We start from the raw sequence: 19,621 nt of genomic DNA, 5'->3' as shown, positions 1-19,621 counted from the left end.
ACAGACACTAAAAGTAAAAAGCTACAGCTGACATGTTAAAGATAAGATGTAGAAATAACGAGTCACTTCATGATGATAACACGTGACTTTATGGCAGCAGCGCGCACTTTATTGAACAGATATCACTGATCAACACGCTGATGTAATGATCACACATCCGGTCACAGCGAAGGACGCTGTCAGAAGGTGGCGCCATTGCACCTGAGAGCGGTTTATCAACCACAGAAGAAGAAGTCACTTCCTGGAGGACCTAGAAGTGGGTGAAAGGTGGAGAAGACTGCCTGCAGCCCTCTGTTCTCTCTCGGTGTTGATCCATTCCTCCCTGGCTGCTGTCACAGACCCACGATGCTCCAGAACACGGGGTGAGTTCTCACCGACGTCCCGTTTAAACACGGTAAACCAAAGCGTGACGCCGAGGAGCAGCTGCAGGTTTAGAGGGTCACAGTCCAGGCTGAGGTTCAGCTGCAGGTTCCTGCTGAAGGTCTGCTCGGTCACACGGACCGCTGACCCTGAGCACGGGGTGTGGAGTGAGCGGATCCTCCGGTTAGCTCAGCTAGCCTCGCTGCTAACACCAATGCTGTGAACTGGCGAATATTTCTGGTTTTACGTAACGTTTTATTTTATGTGTACAGACTTCCGGTAGAAGCTTTTATGATGAAAGTGAACCGGAAGTTCAGCAAATCTTTATTGTTGTTGTTATGATTAGAAAACCAGTAAATACAAGAGAAGATCATTAATACGGAAGAATAAACAAATGTGTGTGTGTGTGTGTGTGTGTGTCTGTGTGTGTGTGTGTGTCTGTGTGTGTGTGTGTCTGTCTGTCTGTGTGTCTGTCTGTGTGTGTGTGTCTGTGTGTCTGTCTGTGTGTCTGTCTGTGTGTGTCTGTGTGTCTGTGTCTGTGTGTGTCTGTCTGTGTGTCTGTCTGTGTGTGTGTCTGTCTGTGTGTGTGTCTGTCTGTGTCTGTCTGTGTGTGTGTGTCTGTCTGTGCGTGTGTCTGTGTGTGTGTGTGTCTGTGTGTGTCTGTCTGTGTGTCTGTCTGTGTCTGTCTGTCTGTGCGTGTGTCTGTGTGTGTGTGTGTCTGTGTGTGTCTGTCTGTGTGTGTCTGTCTGTGTGTGTCTGTCTGTCTGTGTGTGTGTCTGTCTGTGTGTGTGTGTGTCTGTCTGTGTGTGTCTGTGTGTGTGTCTGTCTGTGTGTGTCTCTGTCTGTGTGTGTCTGTGTCTCTGTCTGTGTGTGTGTCTGTCTGTGTGTGTGTGTGTGTGTCTGTGTGTCTGTGTGTGTCTGTCTGTGTGTGTGTCTGTGTGTGTGTGTCTGTGTGTGTGTGTCTGTGTGTGTGTGTCTGTCTGTCTGTGTGTCTGTCTGTGTGTGTGTGTCTGTGTGTCTGTCTGTGTGTGTCTGTGTGTCTGTGTCTGTGTGTGTCTGTCTGTGTGTGTGTCTGTCTGTGTGTGTGTCTGTCTGTGTCTGTCTGTGTGTGTGTGTCTGTCTGTGCGTGTGTCTGTGTGTGTGTCTGTCTGTGTGTGTCTGTCTGTGTGTCTGTCTGTGTGTGTCTGTCTGTCTGTGCGTGTGTCTGTGTGTGTCTGTCTGTGTGTCTGTCTGTGTGTGTCTGTCTGTCTGTGTGTGTCTGTCTGTGTGTGTGTGTGTCTGTCTGTGTGTGTCTGTGTGTGTGTCTGTCTGTGTGTGTCTCTGTCTGTGTCTCTGTCTGTGTGTGTCTGTGTGTGTGTCTGTCTGTGTGTGTGTGTCTGTGTGTGTGTGTCTGTGTGTGTCTGTCTGTGTGTGTCTGTCTGTGTGTGTGTCTGTGTGTGTGTGTCTGTGTGTGTGTTTGTCTGTGTGTGTGTCTGTGTGTGTCTGTCTGTGTGTGTGTGTGTCTGTGTGTGTGTGTCTGTGTGTGTGTGTCTGTGTGTGTCTGTCTGTGTGTGTCTGTGTGTGTGTCTGTCTGTGTGTGTCTGTGTGTGTGTCTGTGTGTCTGTGTGTGTGTCTGTCTGTGTGTGTCTGTGTGTGTGTGTCTGTCTGTGTGTCTGTCTGTGTGTGTGTGTGTGTGTCTGTGTGTGTGTGTGTCTGTGTGTGTGTGTGTGTGTGTTGAATGAGGATAACTGTGGATTTATCCTCTCCACTGTTCTGTGTTGATCATGCTGAGTTATTTCTGCATCATCTAAGGAAGCTAGCCGGCTGCACGCTCTTCATCACCGGAGCAAGTCGAGGCATTGGAAGAGCCATCGCTCTGAAAGCTGCCAGAGATGGCGCCAACATCGTGATCGCTGCCAAGACTGCTGAGCCCCACCCAAAACTACCAGGAACCATTTACACCGCTGCACAGGAGGGTGAGTGGCTAACAGGCTAACTGCTAACACAACATCCAGGGGGGCCAGCAGCTCACGGCCGTGTGTTTCAGTGGAGGCGGCCGGAGGGAGAGCCCTGCCGTGCGTGGTCGACATCCGAGACGAGCAGCAGATTGGAGAAGCCGTTCAGAAGGCTGTGGACACGTTTGGAGGTGATGCGTCTGCCAAGATGGTCACATTTCATTTAGTCTTGTAGCCCGTCATCACCGTCATCAACTTGTGACATCATCACCACCCTCCTGTCTGACAGGTATCGACATCCTGGTGAACAACGCCAGCGCCATCAGCCTGACAGGAACTCTAGAGACGCCAATGAAGAAGGTCGACCTGATGCTGGGGATCAACTTGAGAGGAACATACCTGACGTATGCCGGCGAACACATGCAGCTCATATCAGGTGGACACGTGTCATCCAGCCATCTGTAACGGCGTCTGCGTGTTTCAGGTCTAAGCTGGTCATTCCACACCTGCTCAAGAGTCGCAGTCCTCACATCCTGAACCTGTCGCCTCCTCTCAACCTCAACCCCGTCTGGTTCAAGAACCACACAGGTAAGCGCAGCCGCCAGCTGACACCGTGCTGTCCTCACAGCTGTGCAGGAACATGTCTGCGGTCTGTCTTTCAGCGTACACCATGGCAAAGTACGGCATGTCCATGTGCGTCCTGGGAATGGCTGAAGAGTTCAGAGGACAGATCGCTGTCAACGCCCTCTGGCCCAAAACTGGTTAGTGCCTAGCTGCTAGCATGCTAACAGGTGGCTCGCAGACCCCCCATTTTGCCAATGTAGCTCTGACTGTGTGTTGTTGCCTTAGCGATCCAGACAGCAGCCATGGACATGCTTGGCGGGGATGGCATCGGTAAACAGTGTCGTACAGCTGACATCATTGCAGACGCCGCCTACGTGGTCCTGTCCCAGCCGAAGGACTACACGGGCCACTTCCTGGTGGACGAGGACATTCTCAAAGAGCAGGGAATCAAAGACTTTGACCCGTACGCTGTGCAACCAGGTGACAGCATGCAGGCTATCAGTTTAGATGTGCCCCACACGGTCATGTGGTACTGATGCTGGTCTCTGATTGGTCACCAGGTCACCCCCTGCTTCCAGACTTCTTCCTGGATGAAGCACCAGAGGCACTGGCCAAACAGATGGAGCAGCATGGTCAGCACCACACAGACGACGCAGCAAGTCGTCCACCTTGACTGTGACACACAGCCAATCAAATCTCTTCTTTTCTAGGGGCAACCCCAGCTTTCAAACCACCGCCATCATCTGCGGCACCGCCCTCCGGAGGACCGATAGAAAGCACGTTTGACTTCATCAGAGGAGCTCTGAACGAAGACCTTGTCAAGTCGACGCAGGGCATCTATCAGTTCGACCTGTCAGGTAGCTGCTGTGTCAGCCTGTCCATATAAGGACATCCTGTGGGTGTCATTGAATCAAACATGTTTATGCCCATTAAAGGGGAACACGGTGGCGTTTGGTTTCTGGACCTGAAGAGTGGCTCTGGCAGCGCCGGGCAGGGCCAGCCGCCCGTCAAAGCAGACGTTGTCATGGCGATGGACTCCGGTGACTTCAGCAAGATGTTTTCAGGTGAGCTGCGGCGGTCAGGTTAACGTGAGGTGCGTGGTTTCCATAGTTACAGCGTGTCTCTTGCCGTGTGCTTTCAGGGAAGCTGAAGCCCACAATGGCCTTCATGTCCGGGAAGCTGCGGATCAAAGGGGACATGACGCTGGCCATCAAGCTGGAGAAGCTGATGAGCCGCATGAACAAGGCCAAACTGTGAGCCTGAAGCCCCGCCCACAGGCCGGTCAGGCCCCGCCCGCTCCATGCGGCGCTGTACACGATGCCTTATTAACGTGAATAAATGTGCTACGTGCGTTGTCAATAATGCTGGAACCAGACCGACGGCTCTTTCACTGGAAGTCTGCTGATGGGCGGAGCTCTGTGGAATGTTTCTGCTGAAGCCGTCCACCTTCAGTTCTAGATTTTAACCCCGTGTTGGTAAAGAAACACAAATCCTGTAGTTTCCTCACAACATGTGTGTTGGTTTGTTTTATAGTAACAACCTGTAAAATATGTGAAGATGGCCGGAGGTTCCTCCACAGACCACGGCTGAATAAATCTGTTAACAGCAGCTGATTCCTGTTTGTGGAGCTGACAGCTCACACTGCACACACAGACACACACAGACACACACTGCACACACAGACACACACAGACACACACTGCACACACAGACACACACAGACACACACTGCACACACAGACACACACTGCACACACAGACACACAGACACACACTGCACACACAGACACACACAGACACACACTGCACACACAGACACACACTGCACACACACTCACACAGACACACACTGCACACACAGACACACACTGCACACACACTCACACAGACACACAGACACACACTGCACACACACAGACAGACACAGACACACACTGCACACACACAGACACACACTCACAGACACAGACACACACACACAGACACACACATACTCACACTGCACACACAGACACACACAGACACACACTGCACACACAGACACACACAGACACACACTGCACACACAGACACACACAGACACACACTGCACACACAGACACACACTGCACACACACTCACACAGACACACACTGCACACACAGACACACACTGCACACACACTCACACAGACACACAGACACACACTGCACACACACACTCACAGACACACACTGCACACACAGACACACACAGACACACACTGCACACACAGACACACACAGACACACACTGCACACACAGACACACACTGCACACACACTCACACAGACACACACTGCACACACAGACACACACTGCACACACACTCACACAGACACACAGACACACACTGCACACACACACTCACAGACACACACTGCACACTCACAGACACACACTGCACAGACACAGACACACACTGCACACACACAGACACACACTCACAGACAGACACACACACTCACAGACACAGACACACACATACTCACACAGACACACACTGCACACACACACACAGACACACAGACAGACACAGACACACACTGCACACACACAGACACACACTCACAGACACACCCTGCACACACACAGACACACTCACAGACACACACATACTCACACAGACACACACTGCACACACACACACAGAAACACACACTCACACAGACACACACTGCACACACACTCACAGGCACACACACACACACACAGACACACACACAACACAAAACATTCAGGTTTCCTCTGAACTCACTGCAAGAACGTGGAGACACAGCCCTGGCCCGCAGCAGTGTGTGTGTCTGTGTGTGTCTCTGTGTGTGTGTGTCTGTGTGTGTGTGTCTGTGTGTCTGTGTGTGTGTGTCTGTGTGTGTCTGTGTGTGTGTTTTGTGTGTGTCTTTGTGTGTGTGTTTTGTGTGTGTCTGTGTGTGTGTGTCTGTGTCTGTGTGTGTTTGTGTGTGTGTCTGTGTGTGTGTGTTTGTGTGTTTCTGTGTGTTTGTGTGTGTCTGTGTGTGTGTTTTGTGTGTGTCTGTGTGTTTGTGTGTGTGTTTTGTGTGTGTCAGTGTGTTTGTGTGTCTGTGTGTTTGTGTGTGTGTTTGTGTGTCTGTGTGTTTGTGTGTCTGTGTGTGTGTGTGTCTGTGTGTGTGTTTGTGTGTCTGTTTGTGTGTCTGTGTGTTTGTGTGTGTTTGTGTGTCTGTGTTTGTGTGTCTGTGTGTTTGTGTGTCTGTGTTTGTGTGTTTGTGTGTGTTTGTGTGTGTCTGTGTGTCTGTGTGTTTGTGTGTCTGTGTGTTTGTGTGTTTGTGTGTTTGTGTTTGTGTGTTTGTGTGTTTGTGTTTGTGTGTCTGTGTGTTTGTGTGTCTGTGTTTGTGTGTTTGTGTGTGTTTGTCTGTGTGTCTGTGTGTTTGTGTGTCTGTGTGTTTGTGTGTCTGTGTGTTTGTGTGTCTGTGTGTTTGTGTGTCTGTGTGTTTGTGTGTTTGTGTTTGTGTGTTTGTGTGTTTGTGTTTGTGTGTCTGTGTGTTTACCGTTTTCATGAAACATTCCAGAAATTAAATCCAGCAAACACTGAAACCCTCAGGTTTCCTGTGAAGTGACAGCAGGAATGTGGCCCTGCAGCAGTGTGTGTCTGTGTGTGTGTGTGTGTCTGTGTGTGTGTGTGTGTGTGTGTGTCTCCTGCTGAGTATAAAAGCTGCAGAGCTGCAGACCCAGGCACACACAGCCACAAAGGAAAGAGCTGTTTCCACGTCGAGGTAACGTATTTCTCTTTCAGTCCGTCTGTGTGTCATTGATGGGTTCTGATCAGTGAGGAACACCTCGATCAATAACTGGTGGAGGAACTTTGTGAGGAGCAGTGCAGGAGTAACTGTGCGTGTTATGTCATCAGATGTTTGCATATGAAACCAAAGCGGTGGTTAAGAATGTCGGCGCTCGGGAAGAACTCATCGCCAACGACAACCTGAACCACAACATGGAGCTGCTGACGCTGGTCCGAGTCACCGAGGGGCGCTTCTGGCAGGTTCCGAAGATCAAGGTGATGGACTCCACCCTGCGCGACCTGTTGGAGGAGGAGTTCTCCCCGGGTGTGTAACCACACACACACACACACACACACTGCCAGGTTTGATCGTACTCTGACCCCCTTCCAGAGATTGAGGAGCAGGTCCTGGTGGAGGACTTCAGCACGATGATGCAGCGCAGCGGCAGCGGCAGTGTGGGAGGAAGCGACGGTAACTTGGCTGAAGGTGAAATCTCTGCCAAAGCCGACATGGTGGACGGACTGGACCAGCCGGTAACCATGATAAGGAAGAAAGCCAAGATGAATAAAGTGAGGTACGTGTCCTCCTGTCTGTCCTGAGCAGACTGTCCAGTCAGAGGCTGACCTGTGTCCCCTCCGCCAGGAGAGTAAAGAAGAGCAACGTGCAGGACCTGGACCTGAGCAGCAGGGACAAGCTGGCGTTTGTCTACCAGACAGTTTACAACAGCGGGCCCGTCAAACTGATCAGGAAGGCCAAGAAGGAGGGCTCCGTCTCAGCGTCCTGTCAGAAAATGCTGAGTTTGTTAGTGAAGGTGAGAGCATGATCAGGGAGGAGTCACAAGGTGCATTTCCACTGCAGGAACTCAGCGTGGTGCTGCCCACACAGGAACTCCTCCGTGTGTTTGTGTCCCGCCTGTGTTCAGTCCAACAGGAGCTGCCACAGAGTTCCTGCAGTGGAAACATGTTTCTGCCTGAAACAACATCCAGTCTGAGCCCAGATCAGGACTGAGGACTGGCTGTGGAGTGTGTGAACATGTGTGAACATATGTGATGTGTGAACATGTGTGAAGTGTGATGTGTGAACATGTGTGAAGTGTGATGTGTGATGTGTGAACATGTGTGAAGTGTGATGTGTGATGTGTGAACATGTGTGAAGTGTGATGTGTGATGTGTGTAACAGTGTGACTCCAACAGGGCAGCATGAAGGAGGAGACGAACTTGACCGTGCCAGAAAAATCCACCTTTGCTTTTGGTCTGAGGGAGATCAAGCTGGAGGACAAGTGTCAGGACGGGACTCTGAGTAAGAGCACATGTGTGTCTGTGTGTGTCTGTGTGTGTGTTGCCGTGTTTAATGTGCTCTTCTCTGTTGCAGAGATCTCCTCTGAGCCCTTCATTCCTAAAGCTGGACTGGGTAGGTTGTTGTAGGTCCTTCTTCGGGTGTTTGTGTGTCTGGCTGTGTGCGGTCTGAGCTGCTGTAACGCTGAGAGGACGGAGACGCTGTGTGCATGAGGACGCCATGTTCCTCCAGGAATGCTGGCAGCTGCTTGTTAGCATTATTAGCAAGGTAACATGAAGCTACCTGCCTCGGAGCTGTCAAGCATCAACGGACAGAAGTGTGCGGCGGGACGTCGTCTGTTGTGCGACTTTGTTGTTGTTGGTTTCTGCTCTTTGTGGGTTTTCACCATCTTCACCTTGTTGTTTCCAGAACGGGTCTTCTGTGACGCCATCACAGACTCCAGTCCGATCCTGGAGCATGTGAAGGAAGGTGTGTGTGTGTGTGTGTGTGTGTGTGTGTGTGTGTGTGTGTGTGTGTGTGTGTGTGTGTGTGTGTGTGTGTGTGTGTGTGTGTGTGTGTGTGTGTGTGTGTGTGTGTGTGTGTGTGTGTGTGTGTGTGCCCTGCCCTCCCTCTGACTGTGATTGTGTGTCTGCAGAACTGGAGATGAAGCAGGTTCTGCTGCAGCCGCTGGCAGAGCTTCCTGAGTCCACTTGCTGTGAGCTGCTGAGGACACTGAGACAGCTGCTGGAGGACGGAGACGCTCTGTCCCAGCTGGAGCAGACGGTAAGATGCTCCGTCTCTGCCAGAGGACAGAGGAGAATGTCCCGCTTGTCCCCCCTGCAGTAAAGCTGCGTGTGTCTCCTCAGCTGGATCGGTGCAGTGACGGAGCGTCAGTGCGTCCACAGTCACAGCTCGTCGCCTCCTTCATGGACCTCCTTGATGCCTCCACGGCTCTGAAAGACGCCGCCCACCTGCTGGTCAGCGCCATGGACAGTGAGTCAGCTGACCTATTAGCACGAGCTTTACTGGTGTGTCCGTTTACTGACGCCTCTTTGGTTCAGCTCTGCCAGACGGAGCGGCGCTGCTGCTGACCGCCTGCAGCCAGGAAACCCTGACAGTCCTCACCCAGCTGGTCAGTGTGTGATCACCTGACACCTCACTGCACACTGACACACAACAACACAACAAGAACGTCGTCAGGTTTCATTTTAAAGTCAGAGCAGAACAAGTAGGACCGCTGTGTTGTGAGCATGCTCACTGCTGCTGGTCCTTATCTGTTCTAGTTTGTACGTCTAAAGGGACTAGACGAGCCAGACTGCTCCTTTAATATTAACATGCTCAAACTGACAGCAGCATCTGTCTGTCTCTGTCTGTCTGTGTCTGTCTGTGTCTGTCTCTGTCTGTCTGTCTGTCTGTCTCTGTCTGTGTCTGTCTGTCTCTGTCTGTGTCTGTCTGTGTCTGTCTGTCTGTCTCTGTCTGTGTCTGTCTGTCTCTGTCTCTGTCTGTCTGTCTGTCTCTGTCTGTGTCTGTCTGTCTCTGTCTGTCTGTCTGTCTGTCTCTGTCTGTGTCTGTCTGTCTGTGTCTGTCTGTCTGTGTCGGTCTCTGTCTGTCTGTCTCTGTCTGTCTCTGTCTGTCTCTGTGTGTGTCTGTCTGTCTCTGTCTGTGTCTGTCTGTGTCTGTCTGGTTCTGTCTCTGTCTGTCTCTGTCTCCCAGGTGGACAGTCTGAAGCGGCGTGGTGAGGCCAGCCTCCCAGAGTCGGTGCCCCTCGATCTGCAGCAGGACGGTGCGCTGCGCTGGGCAGCGGAGCTCCTCTGTTCCAGCCATCAGATGCTGAGCGAGCTGAGCAAGCAGTGGAACGGACCGCCAGAGGTTCTGCTGGAGGTTCTGTGTCTGACGGTGCATGGACTGAGCCTGATGCAGCCCAGAGGAGCCTGATCAGCCGTCCCCATAGCAACGATCAGAAGCACATCACTGATGCTCTGAAAGTCTGAATAAAACAGATTTGTTGAAGCTAAAACTACAAATAAGTCATGTTTGTTTGTTTGTTTGTTTGTTGGTTTGTTTGGGGTTCCTGGTTGGTGGTTGTATCAGTACGACACTTAATAAATACACGTCCTCACGCAGCCTGTGGTCGTCAGTAAACAGAATGCAGTAAAACGTCCCCTGTTTGTTTCTGAGGAGCCGTTCTGAGGCTCGGTGGGAGGCTCCGGGACGTGATGACCGCCGCCATGTTGGCAGCGTCACGTCCGCCAAAACTCCAAATATGGACAAAGAGGGGGGGGCACCAGCGGGGTTTAGAGAACTGATCATCTGAGAGCAGACTGGTTCTTGTACCAGGCTGTGAACGTGTTCTTTTCTGCGGTGAAGCCAGTTTAACATGGGGGTCTGTGGGACACTGACCCTTCTGGGGCTTCGAGGCTGCCGCGTGCAGTAACCGCAGCGAGGTGTCCTTCTTCTGTCCAAGTTGTCCCCGCGGTTTGAAGACAAACATCAGATCAGTGCGCCGCTCCTGCTGAGACCCGGGCAGCCAATCAGCGGAGAACAGTGGTCTCCATGGTAACGCGGATCGTTTGGGGAGGGGCGGGCTCAGAGTGAAGCGTCCGACTAAAGAGTGAGAGCGGTAAGGTCGTTGTGTTTGTTGTGTTTGTTGTGTTTGTTTTGGTGGTGGTGGTGGTGGTTGGGTGGTGTTGTTGGTGGTGGTGTCTCTGTCTGCCAGCCGCCGCCTGGCTTCCTGCTTCAGGGTTCAGATCTGCGCAGCCCTGCGGCACAGAGACCTCTGCTGCGCCCATCACAGTTAGTGCTGTGAACACAACCTGAGCAGCGTCAGCAACAACACTCACTACACAGCACTCACTACACAACACTCACTACACACTGTGTCTGTGCAGTCACTGCTGCTACCAGCAGGTGGAGCTGTCTACAACGCTCAAGGTTTCTGCTCATGGTGTGGGTCTGTGTTTGTGTGTCTGTGTGTGTGTAAAGCTGTTGTTGTCTTTCAGCAGCTGACATCACTTGTGTGTCTATGTGTGTGTGTGTCTGTCTCTGTGTGTAACGCTGTTGTTGTTGTTATTGTCTGTTGGCTGTTTCAGCAGCTGACATCATTTGTGTGTGTGTCTGTGTGTGTCTGTGTGACATCAGTCATGGCGGGCACATCGAGACATGACCGTGAGATGGCGATGAACGCCAAGCGCCAGCTGTCGGAGTGTTCGGACCCCGTGGAGCGGCTGCGGCTGCAGTGTCTGACCCGCGGCTCGTCTGGGATCAAAGGCCTGGGCAGGTAAGCCCCGCCCACTCCACACACCCGGTCCTGGTTCGTAGCCTTCACCGAGGATCACGTGACCGACCTGTGACACCTGAGCTCATCAGGAAGCTGCAGCCCGCTGCGAGCTGGACCCGGACCTGCCAGCAGGGGGCTGCAGAGCCGGAGCTTCGGCTGAGGTTTCCTGTCAGGATGTTGTTGTGTTGTTGCTCTTCTTGTGGTTTGATGTTCAGCTGTGATCTCCTCTTCATGTCTGCCTGGAGGACTCACACAATGTCCCCGTCCCACAATCTGCACAATGTAATAATGGTCCTCATCTCCCTGTCTCTCCATCTCTTTCTTTCTGTCTTTCTTTCTTTCTCTCTCTGTCTCTCTGTGTCTCGCTGTCCCTGTCTCTCCCTGTCTCTCTCTCTCTCTCTGTCTCTCTGTGTCTCGCTGTCCCTGTCTCTCCCTCTTTCTCTCTGTCTCTGTGTCTCTCTGTCCCTGTCTCTCCCTCTCTCTCTCTCTCTGTCTCTCTGTGTCTCTCTGTCCCTGTCTCTCCCTCTCTCTCTGTCTCTCTGTGTCTCTCTGTCACTGTCTCTCCCTCTCTCTCTCTGTCTCTCTGTCCCTGTCTCTCTCTCTCGTTCTCTCTGTCTCTCCCTGTCTCTCTCTCTCTGTCTGTCTCTCTGTGTCTCTCTGTCCCTGTCTCTCCATCTCTTTCTGTCTGTCTCTCTGTGTCTCTCTGTCCCTGTCTCTCCATCTCTTTCTGTCTGTCTCATGATTCCCTCACATCTTCCTGTCTGTTAGAGTCTTTAAAATCATGGACGACAACAACAACCGCTCTCTGGACTTTAAGGAGTTCATCAAAGGGTTAAATGACTACGGGCTCCTGATTGAGAAGGATGAGGCCATGTCCATGTTTCAGCACTTTGACCGCGACGGGAGCGGGACCATCGACTTCGACGAGTTCCTCATCACTCTGAGGGTGAGTCATGTGCATTCACACAGATTTCGCTGAGAGGGCAGCAGACATGTAACGAGTTAGCTGAGCAGCTAGCATCACTTGTAGCCACATACAGCGTCCATGACGTTTGAGTGTTGGCAGGACATTGACCCCCCCCCCCCCCAGTCACTGCAACAGCCTCTCTGTCAGAACAACAAAATGGCGGCTCCGGGTTTAGCTTCAGTTTGGGGGAAGTGTTGACATGTCAGCCATCGTTGTGCGACACATAAACACATGAACTTCCTTCATTCCTGTACTCTGCAGCCTCCAATGTCCAAGGCTCGGAAGGAGGTGATCATGGAGGCATTTCGGAAGCTGGACAAAACGGGCGACGGCGTGATCACCATCGAAGACCTGCAGGGGGTTTACAACGCCAAGTACCACCCCAAGTATCAGAACGGGGAGTGGACGGAGGAGCAGGTGTTCAGAACGTTCCTGGACAGCTTTGACTCTCCGTACGACAAAGATGGAAAGGTGTGTGTGTGTGTCTGTGCGTGTGTGTGTGTGTGATGTGTTGTAATGATGCAGCTGTGTGTTCCCCTCTGAAGGTGACCCAGGAGGAGTTTATGAATTATTATGCGGGTGTGAGCGCCTCCATCGACACTGACGTCTACTTTATTGTGATGATGAGAAATGCCTGGAAACTCTGAGTCATTGGTAAACAGCTGACGGGAAGGGGGGGGGCGGTGGCGGTTTGAGTCTGTCAGTAACTCTCAGGTCCAGGTCCAGGTCCAGAACATCTGCAGATGGACCCGGACCTGCTTTTCATTTCCAGTGGACTCAACAATCAAATCTACCTGAACTGTACCGTTGATTCAGTCTGTAAACACACATTGATCCTCACACACACACACAGACACACAACACACCTACACACACACACATATACAGACTGACACACACACACACACACACACACACACACACACCTGGTGGTGGGTTTTGGGATCAGCTGCTATCCTCTTCTTCCTCTTCCTCCTCCTCCTCCTCCTCCTCCTCTTCCTCCTCTCTGTCTTCATACTGATTCCTTCTGATTGACAGGTGACCAAGGAGGAGTTTGTGAACTATTACTGCGGCGTCAGCGCCTCCATCGACAGCGACGTCTACTTTATCCTCATGATGAGAAACGCCTGGAAGCTCTGAGACAAACACGCCGCGGTCTTTGTCACATTGTGTTGTAGCTCTGTAGTGTGCTGTCTGGGTGTGTAAGGGTTAATAAATGGTCTGTAAACTGTATTGAATGACGATTTATTCTTTATTAACATGCAGATGGGTTAAATAAACACTCAGAGGTGAAGCGTACATTCTGTTCCAGCGGGAGGAAACATGAGGTGTAGGTTGTGTCAGCAGCACTGTGGTCGGCGTCTCTATGACGCCAAGATCCCAAACACAAACAGTCGAGTACGGTCGTCACGGCAACATATACCCAACTCCCCTACAGTCTGCTGAAGAGGCTTTAACAGGGCGGGTTGGTCCTCTGACGGGTTACAGAGCAGCTTTCTTTGAACCTCAGTGGTGGTTCTGCAACAAGTGTGAAAGTTCTGATCCAGACAGAAAGAAAGAGAACAGCCTGCAGTCTGGTGGTCCTCACAGGAGGTTCTGAGAATACTACAGGTCTTTTATGTGGTCCTTTTGTGGTTTTGTTGGTCTCACTCAGGAACCCTGGGGCCAGCATGGACACTGAGGAGGTCCTAGTGCTTGTCCTGGTGGTTCTGGAGGCCAGGCTTGACATTCTAAGGATCAGTTCTGTCTGTTTAACGGCCGTTAAATCGCTGTGATGTTTGTTACTGAAGTATACCGGCGTGATTCTGGTGGTTCTTTTGGAGGTTCTGGATCATTTAGGTCACTTTTAGGAATAAGTGTTTGGTGGTGTTCAGGGTGATCCCTAGCTGGTTGTCTTCAGATGAGTCATTTAGGTGGTTTTAGTGATCCTTTGGGTACTGAGGAGGTTCCTCTGTGGGTCTAGAGGATTGACAACAGTTTGAGGAGATCCCCCAGGTCACCTAGTACACAAAGGAGGATGGTTTATGTTGTTGTAGTGGCCATGAAAGGGGTTCTTTTAGGTACTAGATGTTCTAATGATCAGTCAGATGCACGGGTGGCTTCAGAAAAGCCTTTTGTAATTTTAAAAGTCCTTGATGTGGTTCTCCTGGTCAGCAGCAGGACAGAGGATCCATTAGGTGGATTTAATTGTTCCACAGTTTGAGGATGGTTCGTGGTGGCTGTAATGAGGATTTACAGATGTTCTGATGTGTGGTGAATGTGCAGAACCACTGATGTGGTCTTTCAGGTTCCTACAGCAGCAGGTGGAGGAGTGTGACTGTACAATCTGTGATCACTGGGCGACATTTAAACATGATGTCCTCTTTATAAACTTGTAGCAGCTCAGTGTGGTGGTTCCCCTGGTGCCATAAAGTCCAGCTGAAGCCTGTTAAAGAGACAGCCTCATGGTGGCGCTACATGCAAAGCTGTTCACCTTGTGGGGAGCATAAATGTTCATGTGTAGAGATCCAGTCATCTGTCAAGATATTCAGAGCTCCTGGTGGATACAGGAAGAGGACCAGCACAGGGTTCATCCTCTGGAGAGAGGCCAGACCTCCCCCCGGGTGTTGGTGAGGATGAAGCGGTGGACAGATGGAGGTGTTTCTAAATTAAAGCATCCTGAAGTGCAGCTGCCAGAAGTTTGATGAACAGATTTTGGTCCGTCTGCTTCATCTACTTGAGCTGATAGAAGCTGGACATGGTGACGTAGGCCTCCTCCTGTGGACTTATTCCAGGCGCCTTAGCCTCATTTCCTCTGACGGGTGGTTCAGCAGGAGGCGTTTGAGGTCTCTCCATGACCCGTGGGACGTTGACAGGGGATGGAGTGGCGCTCTGGAGACTGTCCTCGCCATCAGAGGAGCTCCTGCTCAGCAGGGCGGACAGCTCCAGCTCCTCAGTGCTGGCGCTGGTGGCGCTCCTGCAGTCGGAGCTCTGGGTGGAGCAGGGATCGCTCGACTGATCGTCGGCAGCAGCAGCAGGTCTGATCATCGGCTCGGGTTCCTCGAGGGCGGTTTTCTGTGGCGGGTAGACGTTCAGAGCGCTGATCACCTCTGGGTTCAAGTTCAGTAAGAGACCCTGAGAAAACAATTACAGCCAATCAGCACATCAGCAGGGCCGATCAAGTCTGCCTCACAGTCAAAGCACCCACTTTATTAGGCTTGCAGATCTGCACCAGAGTGTGTTTGGGATGCGGGATGCTCGGCCACATGTAGCTGAATATTCTGTGGAGGAGACAAACGTTAGGACACGGAGCTCGTTGTTACTCTCAGACTTTCTGAAGGCACATTTGTCGCACTTTTTTTTCCAGAAGACGACAACCACGCTGGAAGCCATCATCACTGCAGACACAAGACACACGATCCGGATGTACGGCGGCAGCTGCGTGTCCTCTGTGGTTGGGACTTCTTCTCCTGGAAGGAATGAATGACGTTATGATTTTTTTTTGGGGGGGGGGGTGTCTCAGCGGATTGGGCCGTCGTTCTCACCAGCAGGAGGAAAGAAGCTGAAGGTGTCGCTCCACGCGCTCCAGCTGCCCTGAAAGGTCTGCGGGATCGCTCGCACTCTCACATGATACTCAGTGTGTTTCTGGAAGTGTCCTATGTCAACGGCCAGGAAGTCCTTGGATGAGATGTTTTGGGTCTGTGGGCACAGAGTTGAGGTTCATCTCTACAGCAGAAGCAGTGAAAAGATGAACAAAGGGTTAAGTTGAGGGTTACCGTGTCGCTCCTTGCAGAGAAGATGTGCAGCTGGAACTCCTGGTTTTGTACGCTCAGGTAGTCTTTGTGGTACGGAGTCCGAATGTAAATCACAACCTGGTTGTTCTCCCGGTCGAAGGTGACGTTCCACACTTGCGGCCTCCTCGGCCGAACTGCAGCAGCAAAGGACACAGAGGGTTCTGGTGTTTCAGGGTCTGTCATCGCACAAATGTCGGTGCCATCAGTTACCTATTTTCTCCAGACTGACTGCTGTCGAGAAGTTTCCTCCGCTCTTCAAGTGGACAGTCAGGTTCAGATCCAGCAGAGGCAGCAGGTGTCTGGAGCTGACCGTGTCCCCGGAACCTTCCACACACCTGATCCTGGACTTGTCGGCCAGGTCTGAGTAACTGAACAGCAGAACAGGACTCAGTCAGGAGGTCTGACACACAGGACGGCCAAGCCTCTCATTTAAAGTTCTTACCACACGCTCATCCTCTCAATGCCGTCATCATCTTCATCATCGTCATCACCGCCTCCGCCTTCCAACAGCCGACAGGTCAGACTGCTTCCGCTCATCATGATGTCAGAGGTGCAGCGGATCCTGGGCTCTGAGAGGAAACCATGTGATCAGTAACATGACACCTGTGACTCGAGACGATCACATGGTCTGTGTCTGAAATCAGGGGAGGGGGGGAGGAGGGGAGGAGGGGGGAGTGATTACCTCAGTGGAACCCTGAAACCCTGAAGTCCCACACCCACACCTGTCCCTCAGGAAACAACAGCAGGTAGGAACTCGAACCACAAACGCCTTTTTCTTAACCCTCTGAACTCTGAACACTTCCTGTTACATGATCACTCATTGTTCACTGCAGCATGAAGTTCTGCTGCTCCACACACACACACACTCACTCACACACACTCACTCACACACACACACACACACACACTCACACACACTCACACACACACACACACACTCACACACACACACACACACACACACACACTCACACACACACACACACACACACACTCACACACACACACACACACACACACACACACACACTCACACACACTCACACACACACACACACACTCACACACACACACACACACACTCACACACACACACACACTCACACACACACACACACACACACACACACACACACACACTCACACACACTCACACACACACACACACACTCACACACACACACACTCACACACACACACTCTCCGTCCTGTCTGCAGTCAGAGTGTGTGTGCAGAGTAACTCTGGGTGTTCAGACAGAGATCAGCTGCAGAAGCTGCAGGTCAGACAGACTCTGAGTGTTGGTCATGTGACTGCTGCTCGCAGTGACCCCGTCATGGCGTCCTGCTGGAGGACAGGACTTTAGTTTTTTCTGAGTCTGGTTGGAGTGGACTACTGGTTTCTGGAGGGTTTTTACGACACAATGACGCTTTAAGTTGTTACAGGTTCTCGCTGCTATGATGTCACTGCTATGATGTCACTGCTATGATGTCACTGTGGTGAATACAAATCACAAAACTGCTGTACTGTATTCAGAGGGTTAACTCTGTATCACACACGTACAGCACACCACTGTATGAACAAGCTGAATAATCCATTATAAAGTCGTTCTTAATGAACACTAAACATCCGTGAATCCTCTTAGTGTGCTGAGGGTTAAACCTGCGGCGCTGTGATGGAACAAAGCGGCGACTGGACTGACTCAGACTCAGCAGCAGTGTTCATGTCAGCGCTGACGGACCATCAGAGGTCGTTAGTTTCAGTTTTCAGGGTGAGTCAGTGTTTTCTCCCTCATGTCACACACACTCATGTTGACTAGAGCAGCTGTCGCCTCAGTTTGAATCGTATTTACTGATGTGGCTGAAACTGATTCAGGAGTTTGTGTCTCATTTCTTTCTAAAGTGTTGAATGATCTCACCGCCGTCAGAGTCTCCGTCGCCGCTCTGAGCCTCAGCCGCAGTCGCCAGCAGCAGCACAGCCAGCCTCCAGCCGATCAGCATCTCCTCGCCGTCCAGACACAGACTCACCTGTTCCTCCGCTCGCTCATAACTCAGCGCCTCCCCAGCTGACAGCGCTTCTTGTCAGCAGGCAGGGAGAGAGGAAGGAGGAGTGGCCAGTGTGGAGAGGAAGAGGAGGAGGAGGAGGAGGAGGAGCTGAGGCCTCGCAGGATGTTCTGTAAATCAGAAAGTGTCTCCGATCAGCAGGCTCTCTGCAGAATGTTTTAACACAGGTTCCAGCTGAAAACACACGAGAAGCATGTCAGAGACCAAACACAAAACTAGGCAGGATCAGGACCAGAACCCTGAGGAGCCCCACATGTGTGGTTTATGGTGTGTGTCTGCAGGCAGCCTGTGTGATAAGCGGTGTCTCATCTCTAAACCAGTCAAATCAAGACGAGGGCGGGGCTTATCACACCTTCAGAGGAGAAGAGGAGAAAGTCCAGAAGTCTGCAAGCAGACGATTTACAATGAGTGTTCAAGTGTTTTCAAAGTGTCTCTGCTGAGAGTGTGTCTGTGAGGGAAGTGAAGCAAACATGAAGCTAACCCTAACCTACAAACCACTTCCTGTCTGATCTGGGTTGTTTTTAAATGAGGCCACTGTGTTGACATCTGTTCCTCCACTACGAGCTGGCCGACCCCGTCCACAGCAGGACGTCTGTCACCTGCAGCCAAGCCGGTCCGCCCGGGCCTCCAGCTGCTGAACACGCTCAGTCTGTGTGGTTAGCGCTGTTTCCTCCTCAGCGGGAGTACTGCATGTTTCATGTGTGTGAAGCAGGGCATGCTGGGATACCTGGAGCTCTCTGTGCAGCACAGACTGCAGTCAGTGTGAGTCTGCACACGCCTCAGCAGCCTAATAGAAGCCCCGTTCATAGGGTTAGGGTTAGGCCTCTGCAGACACCGTGCCTTTCATTTGGAACCATTTGCAGACTTGTTGTGAGTGGTTTCATGGAGCTGCTTTGGGCCGGACGGCGGCGGTGTCCCTGCACTCAGAGCCGCTGTCACTGGATCTGAATCTGAGTGGCTGCAGGATTTGGTGTCATCTCTGTGTGACTGTGTGATGAGATGCAGCGGCGCTTGTCTTACACTCTCTGAACATGTGAGTGTGGTGGAGCTGTGTGAGGCGCCGGCGGGTGGAGATGAGGCCCGGTGGGTATGAGGCTGAGGGCTTGGCAGGAAAGCGAGCTCTCGAATGCGTCCGTGGGCGTGAGCTGAGGTTAACGGGCCGCTTTCAGGAGGAAATCATGGGAGAAAGACAGAGGAGGTGTCAGAACATCACAGAGACATGCTGAAGACGCTGACCCCCCCAGTTATGATGCAGTTAATGTGTGCTCTCTCTGCTGCAGAGAAGTGGCCCCGCCCCCTCAAACCGCACGTTATCTCCGCTCTGCATCACACATCTTCTTCTTCTGTGGTTTCAGGGCTCGTCGCCGCCTCCTGATGGGAATCTGGTGAAGCACCTGTTTACACTGAGGGATCCTGGAGGGAGCAGAGACACATCAGCTGCAAGGCTGCAACACAACATACACAACACTACACAACATACACACATCACTACACAACATCACTACACAACAGCACTACACAACATACACAACACTACACAACATCACTACACAACATACACACATCACTACACAACATCACTACACAACATACACAACACTACACAACATCACTACACACATCACTACACAACATCA

General features: G+C 51.7%; 4 protein-coding genes across 6 annotated transcripts; 3 read left to right on the top strand and 1 right to left on the bottom strand.

Annotated features, from left to right (window-relative positions):
- The first annotated feature begins 66 nt into the window (after positions 1 to 66).
- On the top strand, positions 67 to 4,466 carry hsdl2 (hydroxysteroid dehydrogenase like 2). Its single transcript, XM_028417355.1, has 11 exons — positions 67 to 362; positions 2,152 to 2,315; positions 2,387 to 2,485; positions 2,584 to 2,698; positions 2,779 to 2,882; positions 2,957 to 3,055; positions 3,144 to 3,338; positions 3,419 to 3,490; positions 3,569 to 3,715; positions 3,794 to 3,922; positions 4,000 to 4,466. The coding sequence occupies exons 1-11, from the start codon at positions 346 to 348 to the stop codon at positions 4,113 to 4,115; spliced, it is 1,257 nt and encodes a 418-aa protein (XP_028273156.1). The 5' UTR covers positions 67 to 345; the 3' UTR covers positions 4,116 to 4,466.
- A 2,093-nt stretch (positions 4,467 to 6,559) lies between these two features.
- On the top strand, positions 6,560 to 10,019 carry LOC114443395 (uncharacterized). Its single transcript, XM_028417351.1, has 11 exons — positions 6,560 to 6,625; positions 6,760 to 6,955; positions 7,022 to 7,205; positions 7,274 to 7,442; positions 7,825 to 7,930; positions 8,003 to 8,041; positions 8,336 to 8,395; positions 8,562 to 8,689; positions 8,773 to 8,899; positions 8,968 to 9,038; positions 9,620 to 10,019. Exons 2-11 carry the CDS (start codon positions 6,760 to 6,762, stop codon positions 9,839 to 9,841), a joined length of 1,302 nt encoding a protein of 433 aa, XP_028273152.1. The 5' UTR covers positions 6,560 to 6,625; the 3' UTR covers positions 9,842 to 10,019.
- A 178-nt stretch (positions 10,020 to 10,197) lies between these two features.
- Positions 10,198 to 13,383, top strand: capslb (calcyphosine-like b). 3 transcript variants are annotated; one of them, XM_028417363.1, is made up of 5 exons: positions 10,198 to 10,526; positions 11,045 to 11,183; positions 11,952 to 12,129; positions 12,412 to 12,621; positions 13,189 to 13,383. In XM_028417363.1, the coding sequence occupies exons 2-5, from the start codon at positions 11,047 to 11,049 to the stop codon at positions 13,288 to 13,290; spliced, it is 627 nt and encodes a 208-aa protein (XP_028273164.1). In that variant the 5' UTR covers positions 10,198 to 10,526; positions 11,045 to 11,046; the 3' UTR covers positions 13,291 to 13,383. The 3 variants fall into 3 exon arrangements, with proteins under 3 accessions (XP_028273164.1, XP_028273163.1, XP_028273165.1); XM_028417362.1 differs by lacking the exon at positions 13,189 to 13,383 and adding an exon at positions 12,696 to 13,039; XM_028417364.1 differs by lacking the exon at positions 13,189 to 13,383 and adding an exon at positions 12,696 to 13,039 and having other exon boundaries at positions 10,996 to 11,183.
- Positions 13,384 to 13,426: 43 nt separating this feature from the next.
- Positions 13,427 to 18,018, bottom strand: il7r (interleukin 7 receptor). The gene is made up of 8 exons (XM_028417353.1): positions 17,840 to 18,018; positions 16,366 to 16,492; positions 16,134 to 16,291; positions 15,906 to 16,057; positions 15,675 to 15,828; positions 15,485 to 15,599; positions 15,338 to 15,410; positions 13,427 to 15,264 (listed from the first exon to the last, which is right to left on the bottom strand). Exons 1-8 carry the CDS (start codon positions 17,919 to 17,921, stop codon positions 14,863 to 14,865), a joined length of 1,263 nt encoding a protein of 420 aa, XP_028273154.1. The 5' UTR covers positions 17,922 to 18,018; the 3' UTR covers positions 13,427 to 14,862.
- Positions 18,019 to 19,621: the final 1,603 nt, after the last annotated feature.

This window comes from Parambassis ranga, chromosome 12 (assembly GCF_900634625.1).
Source record: "Parambassis ranga chromosome 12, fParRan2.1, whole genome shotgun sequence".
In the NCBI taxonomy this organism is placed as follows: domain Eukaryota; kingdom Metazoa; phylum Chordata; class Actinopteri; family Ambassidae; genus Parambassis; species Parambassis ranga.
Note: the sequence above shows the minus strand (reverse complement) of the source record. Positions and strands in the feature narration are given on the sequence as shown.